At 40.6% G+C, this 7,323-nt stretch overlaps 1 protein-coding gene across 1 annotated transcript; it reads right to left on the reverse strand.

Moving 5' to 3' along the window:
- Nucleotides 1–1,518: 1,518 nt before the first annotated feature.
- LOC112148379 lies at nucleotides 1,519–5,411 on the reverse strand. The gene is made up of 6 exons (XM_024275468.2): nucleotides 5,120–5,411; nucleotides 4,208–4,350; nucleotides 2,296–2,363; nucleotides 2,068–2,196; nucleotides 1,883–1,978; nucleotides 1,519–1,805 (listed from the first exon to the last, which is right to left on the reverse strand). The coding sequence occupies exons 1-6, from the start codon at nucleotides 5,228–5,230 to the stop codon at nucleotides 1,735–1,737; spliced, it is 618 nt and encodes a 205-aa protein (XP_024131236.1). The 5' UTR covers nucleotides 5,231–5,411; the 3' UTR covers nucleotides 1,519–1,734.
- Nucleotides 5,412–7,323: the final 1,912 nt, after the last annotated feature.

Genomic DNA, 7,323 nt, shown 5'->3' on the forward strand with positions numbered 1-7,323 from the left:
CTTCTATCATTTTATTCTTGAATGTTTTTATATGTTTGCTGCTCATTCCGTCTTCTCCTTATCATCAGGACAAAGCTCTGAAAGACAGGAAAAAAAACTGAGAAATTTTAGGCATTTTTCAGTGCAGAAAAAAAATATTTCTTAGTCTATATAATACTTGTTTATACAGCAAAAATCTTAAAATAGTCACCTTCCAATGCTACATTTATGAAAGATCGCCACCTTGTGGCAGCTTCTGCATTGTTAGTCTTTGGAGCATGCTCAGTCAGGGACTGACCTGTTGTGTCATCGGCTCTGTGGAAGTTCACAGGGAAGTTCAGACATTCTGCTTGTTTCTTCAAAACTTCAACATGTTCAGGGTCTATTTGTCCTGTTCTTGCTGAAAAATGAAATGAGGACAATGAAAAAAAAACATGTAGACATGAATTTCAGGTCTGAAAGGATGAACTTACTGAAAAGCAGGATGTATCTGCCGGTGACGTCCCTGTTTCTGAACGTGTCGGTCCACAGCAGACAGTCGGGGCAGGTCTGCAGAATATGCCCTTTATGATCTGACAAGTTCTCTTCAAAAACAATAAAATTAAACAGTAATTTTTATATTTCACCTGTATAAAACCTTTGTCTCAAAAGGTTGACATACTTCGAAAAGTGGTGGCAAGTCCAGAAACGGTCGCGTTTACCTCCCCAAGGATACACCGGTTACTTAAAAAAAGCGACAAGTTTAAAAAAATGTCAAATTCAAATTTGTGGGTTTAATTCTTCAAAATTAACTCACAAGCAATAGTCTCCCCAACGCAGCATCACCACTTGATTGTTGGAAGTGGGAGACAAGTCGATCCAGGAGTTTCTCATGGACCCCAGTGCATCATGGTACTGTAAGGGGTCACCTGCTCCCATGACGTACACCCATTTCCCAAAAACCTTTAACAGCAAAAATCATAAAAGATCCCCTGTAAATATTTGCAAACACTATTTTAAGACGTGGAGCAGCTCTTACCTGTTTGGAATCCTCTGGCATGAAAGGTTTGACCAGCTCCTTACAGTCGGGGGCAGAGGCAGCACAGAGAGAAGTCACGGCCAGCAGTAACACAACAACCAGGAGAGCCATGGTCAAAGCGAGGACGCTGCTCGACCTTCAACGGAAACCTTCTGCCTCTGATTCATTGCACCTCCAGGCTTTCAAACTAAACGAGTTGTGTAAGAGCGAATGCACAGGAGGAGGGAGGGTTTCTTCCCAAAATGATCCACAAAAGGCCCTTTTTCTCACCGGCCGCTCAGAGACATGCAGATTTCTTTTGTGCAGAGCTGAAAGGCAACTTCAGCCATCCTCTGTGGCTCGGACTGAATGAGTCCAGACAAAAGCGCTGCGACCTGCCTCAGACCACCGAGGAATTTAAAAAGACTTGGATGCAGCTAAAGGTTGCTTCCCTGTGGCGCCAGTGATCATTTAGTGAGACTTACAGTAAAAGTTAGAGAGAAAACGTCTCCTGAATCAAAATGAGTAACAAGAAGACAGTATAAGGTTAGAATGAGTTTATTTACTACACACAACTAGAAGTAAACAACTTTAATATTATTACATTATCAGTCACAGGCTCTGATTGTTTTTTACTTCAAACATTTGTTTTTACTGCACAAGCTATCTACATAACACTTGAAGTTATTCTGCTGTTCACTTTCCATCCCAGCTTAGTTAATGCGTGAAAGCTGGATTTCAGTAGGACATGCGGATGTTTATGCCTCGCTTTGATCATTCTCAGTAGCTGCAGCAGTCGTGTTAGTTTCCCGGTCATCTGGACACAGATCTTAAACCAAAAAATAGACAAAGTCAATTACAGAAATAAAACATCTTATTGATTCTGAACGTTGGACTATGTCTGACCTGTGCTCACAAAGTGATATTCTGGGGAAAATTTAAGACACTCGGCTTGCTTTTTAAACTTCTCCAACTCCGCTGACTCTAGAGTGCCATTCCGTGCTATAAAAGAGAAGCCAATTAAGGTATGCCCAGATCTCGTCTAAATGTTAAGGCATAGGTATGAAATTAGAACAAAAACAAAGTCTTACTGTAGAGGAAAAGGTAACGTCCCTTTGATTTTCCATCAGGAAGGAGAGTGGTGTCTTCAGATAGGAGGCAAGCTTCGCAAGTTTCATAATATTTCCCATCGTGATAAGAGGTGTGACCATTGATGACAACTAGAACACACACACACAAACCTCAATTCAACAAACGCTGACCATTGATGCATTAGAGCCAAGTTTTTACTGTCAGAATAAAAGATTCTGAGCACTTACAGGTGGCGTGGGTGGTAATCCCTGAGATTGTGGCTGTAGCTAACCCTTGTAGGCACTTGTCTTCATTTCTGCAGTCAATACAATGAGTTAGAATCAAACGCACCCAAATTTAACATGCACTGTCAACAATCCCTCTTCTGGTTCTTATCTGGAGCCTAAACAGAAACACCCAGACCTCTCTATCCCCTTCATCTTGTTCTGTTGGGGGAACCCCGAAGTGCTGAGAGACATAGTCCCTCTTGCGTGTCCTGGGTCCTCCCCTGGGCCTTCTCTCACAGGCATATGCCTGAGATACCTCCTCAGGGAGACGTCCAGTAGGTATCCAGAAGAGATGCCTGAGCCACCTCAGCTGGCTCCTATCAATGTAGAAGAGCAGCAACTTTTACTCCTCCCTACTCTACCAGTCAAGAACCAGTAGAGTAGGGAGGAGGTAGAAATTCTCATTGCAGCTGATTTACACTCAACTTTGAACCATTCCAGTGCATGCTGAAGTGGTACTACATCAATGAAGCCAACAGAACAACATCATCAGTAAAAATCCAGACATGAAATCCTACGGAACGCAAACCACACTTCCTTGGGATCCTGGTAATTCTGACAAAGAAGATCTCTAAAAGAATCCCTTTCGGAGTCCAACAAGAACTTGGAACTGGTTTCACTTACTGTAGGCAAGATCCTGCTCTAGTTGTAAATAAACCAGGTGGCCAATAGGGGGAGACCCCTGACCCCAAATTCCCAGAGTCTCTCCCACAGAACAGCACGAGGGACAACATCAACTGCATTCTCCAAATGTGGATTAGATTAGTAAACGTCCTGGATCAGAGTTTCTATTATCACGAAATCCTCCTCTCCCAAGTCCTAGAGTAGACTTTCCCAAGAAGACTGAGTAGTGACCCTATGCTCCAACTGTTTGAAAAGGACCACCACACCAACTACTAATCCAGAGTCACTGTCCTTTACCGCCTCACAATATTAAGAAGTCATCCAAGACTTGATGACTTATCCACCCTTGGAGTATTACCACTGAGGAGCTTTTTGACTACCTCTGTCACTGGCTCATACCTGCATCCTCGATTGAAGATCTGATGGGAACTCAGACACGGACTCTCAAACTACTCTTACAATATTGCCAGTTGAGATGAAATGTTCACCGCCTGCTCTGCCGCAGTATTTGCAAAGAACTGCTTCCTCCTACTGGGACATTAAATATTTATTTTTATTTTTATTTGAGCTAACAAATACTCATTCTTCAAGGCCTCCTCAAACTCCTCCAAGACCCGAGTTTGTGCCTCTGTAACTGCCTGCACTCCATGTCTCTCAGACTACCAATATCTGTTAGCTTGACAGCATCCCTAACTAGCCAGATTCTAGATAGCCACATAAACTGGCACCAGAGACCACTCAGACCCAATGCCTCCATCCTTCCTTGGTATCTTGCTGAAGCTCTCCTGGATGGGGCAGTTGAAGTCCCTTCCAACAGTGACTTTAGTCTGACATTCCCAACAGACTCGCAGTACATTTGTGTCAGCCAAGTGAGTCTGGCATTCTCCTCTGCCAGCAAATCCAACTCACCACCATGTTATTGGTTGGAACCTTCAGCCTTCTCTTCACCCAAGTGTCCAAATCACAGGGCAAAGGTCAGATGACACAACTACTGGTACAAAGTCAATCATTGACCTCCTGCCTTGCATAGATGATACCCTTGCACTCCAACATGGTGTTCGTTATGGACAAACTGGCTCGGGCTCTGACTGGAGATGATGATCCTCTATACATGCCCAGGAGTTTGATTTGTAAACCTTAGAGAGCATATGGGTAAAAGTGCAATCTAACAAGCTAAAATGATAGTCTGCATCAGTGCAGTAAATGTTTGACATTGTGCAAATAGAAATGAGATACAGTGGCGTATTACAGGCGGTCAGCCCAGTAGACATTGATGACCTCGGCGTGTGAGGACGGGTACAGTTCCACCCAGGAGCTTTTCACAGTACCCAGGTCACTTTTCAGATCCGGCTCGTCCCACATTCCGACGTGAAGCACCCATTTACCATAGATCTACGCAAAGACACAAATCCAAATTTATCATAAATGTTGTCAATCCACGTTAGATACTCCAGCCTGTCAAACGTTCATTGTGGAAATTTAGAGACAGTCCTCTACCTAAAACTTTACCCTCAGCAAAAAGTAGTACACCTGAATTTCCTTTTATTTAGTGTACTTGAGTATACTGAGGCAAGTATACTTACTTTAAGTATATGAAGTATACAACTGAATACTTCTTCAGGCTAAATTGAAACATTTTGAATTTACAATGAATGTATGTATAGTCCACAAAAAGTGAAGTTCAAGTATACTCCCTCATTTTTACTAAGTAGTACACTTAAATAGACTACTTTTTGATTAAAAATTTCCCAAATGGAATTAGATATAATTTAATAGTAAACATAGTAAGTGTGTGATGAGAAATTAACTGACAACTGAAGCAGTTTTACATTTAAGTACATTTTGTCTGCATGCAAAAGACACTATGATGTGTACTTATGAATATTCTTAAGATAAAAGGCTGCACAAATGTAAGAAAATTTCTTCTAGTGTCACAACTCACATGATTATTGGAAAACATTTGTGGCATTTCTGTTTTCAAACGTCAATTATTTAAATTAAAAACTCTGAATGACACAGCAGTTTTGGCTGTAGTTGATCCCCTTTAATGAACTTTAATAAAAGTGAACAAAATGCAGCTGTTGGAGTCACACAAACCCCCCAAAGTGTTAGGACTTTGCTTGTATATGTCTGCAAGTCCCCCCAAAAAGTGGTTACTCACAGGGCTGTGGCTGTCCAGCACCAGAGGCTTAACAAGCTCCTTGCAGTCCAGTTCAGATGCAGCGCCCAGGGAGACGAGAGCCAGCAGAGCGACCACCAGCTGCGCAGCCATGACTCAAGACAGCGGGCAGCCGGAGAGCAGCTCTAATGTCAGGGACCCCGCTGCCAGCTGAGGCCTCCTCAAAGAAACGGGGCGGGCTCTGGCAGTGGGCTGAGTCGCTCGCACAAACACTGATGTCTCTCCTCTGCAAAACAAGTGTTTCACTTTTTGCCTCCAGTCAGCAGGGGCCTGTGTCCCACTTGTTACATAACAATCAGCTGGCAGAGTCTGAATAGTGGGACACCCCCCCCCCCCCCCCCCCCCGTGTGAACACAGCTTTGCACAAAGGCTCTCACACGAACACAAGGACACACAAGAAAAACAAAATGCACACACAGAAACTTCCAGGATGTCTTCTACTCTTATTTTTATTCTACAATAGGAATTTAAAATGCATATTTTCCATTAGAGTGTTTTTTTTTATTTCTGTTGCATTTGCTAGTCTTTACCTATAGAAACCAGTACAAGTGTCAGGAGAGTCAAAATTTGCAGGATTATGCTAAAATATTTTAAAATAAGGTTAAAATCAAACCTAATCTGTTCCATTTTAAAACATTTTCAACTAATTAAAAACTTTTCCTTCGGCAGAAATCAATCTTGGACTTCAAGTTGCAAAACTTGCTCCCAAAAAAGTTGTAGTTAAACTCTCCTTTAGCTTATGACAGCAGCAATAATTAATCCGTTAATCAAAGTGCAAAAAAGTACTGGACACAAAATCAATGTTTAAAGTTTGATTAGGGTTAAAAAGTCTGAAACTCTAATGTGAACACATTCACACAATATCATTAAAGTTCAAAGACATTAAATATTCCTTAATACACAACATGGATCTTTTGATATGATGATAATTAATAAAGTTCAACAAAGTTTTCAAAGTTTTGTTTTATATTATTTATTTGTACCAATTTTTAAAAAAATAATTGTCTAAATTCTCCTTTTGTTTGACCTTTATTCTTCATAATTGCATAATTTCATAACTGGAATCCTGTTATGGAGATGCAGCAAAGCTTTATTTTTAATTTCACAACTGTTTTTTAAACCTGTATGCTTATTTTTTGAATGATTTCATGAAAAAATCGTGAAAAACTAAGCAAATAATAATTATTTATAAGACCTGAACAATAATTGATCTGACTTAATCTTCAAATTTCAATATATCCTATTTAATGAGTGATGCTAGTGGATTTAAATGGGTTATTTTCATTCTTTTTTTTCTCTTTTTATTTTAAAAAAAGGTAATATTGACTTTACACACCATCTTTAATTGCAATGAGCTAATAATTAGATGCTTTCTAATGTATATTTTTTATTTCATCTTCTTTCAGCAGGTTTATTATAAAAAAATCTGACAATTAATTTCAAATAGAACAAAATCCAAGTATTTGCAAGTCATATTTATTTGCATGAAAGAAAAGAGGACATTTCATCTGAGATATGGTCGATTTGACAGAAAAACGTGACATCTGCTTGTTACTTTCTACTTGGCTGCAGAGTTATTGAAAGTGATCATCTGAGGAGCAGGTCTCTAGCTCTAAGTCGTGGTTGTACAGGAAACGCTGGGAGCTTGCTTGTTGCAACAGACTGAAGTCGTGGACGCTTGTTTCTTCACCTTTTGGGTCGGATGGGAGTCTTCATTGTTCGTCGGCCTTTTCGTCTGAGTCCTTTTCGTCGGGACATAAGTCTGAAAGAGGAAGAACAGCAAAGCTTTATTGCACATTGGATGCAACGTATATCGATAAAGTAAAAAACAGATCTTACGAGTTGTTTGTGGAAAGTAAAAGTCTGTCGAAAAGTGGAGACATTCAGCCTGCTTCTTGAAAACTTCTAGATTTTTGTCGTCCAGTTTTCCAGTTTTTGCTGAAACGGATGGAGAAAACAGGAAACGGTTTATATGTTTATAAGAGGAGAGAAATTGGTCGACTTTAGACCTCACATGTAAGACATCAACTCACTGAAGAGGTAAAGGTTCCTGTGTTTTTTGGTTTTGCCCATTTCCTCAGTCAGTTTGTAGTCTGACCAGACGGCGCAGTCAGGACACGACTCCAGAAGCTTCCCAAACACCTCATGCGAGGTGGAATTATAGTAAACTAGACAGGAAAAAAAAA

This window comes from Oryzias melastigma, linkage group LG9 (assembly GCF_002922805.2).
Source record: "Oryzias melastigma strain HK-1 linkage group LG9, ASM292280v2, whole genome shotgun sequence".
Lineage (NCBI taxonomy): Eukaryota > Metazoa > Chordata > Actinopteri > Beloniformes > Adrianichthyidae > Oryzias > Oryzias melastigma.

Coding starts and splice junctions, on each gene's coding strand:
- LOC112148379 (XM_024275468.2), bottom strand. CDS start 5,230: ATGGCTGCGCAGCTGGTGGTCGCTCTGCTGGCTCTCGTCTCCCTGGGC. Junction 1,979..2,067: donor ACGTTACCTTTTCCTCTACA/GTAAGACTTTGT, acceptor TCTCTTTTATAG/CACGGAATGGCACTCTAGAG. Junction 1,806..1,882: donor ATATCACTTTGTGAGCACAG/GTCAGACATAGT, acceptor TTTTGGTTTAAG/ATCTGTGTCCAGATGACCGG.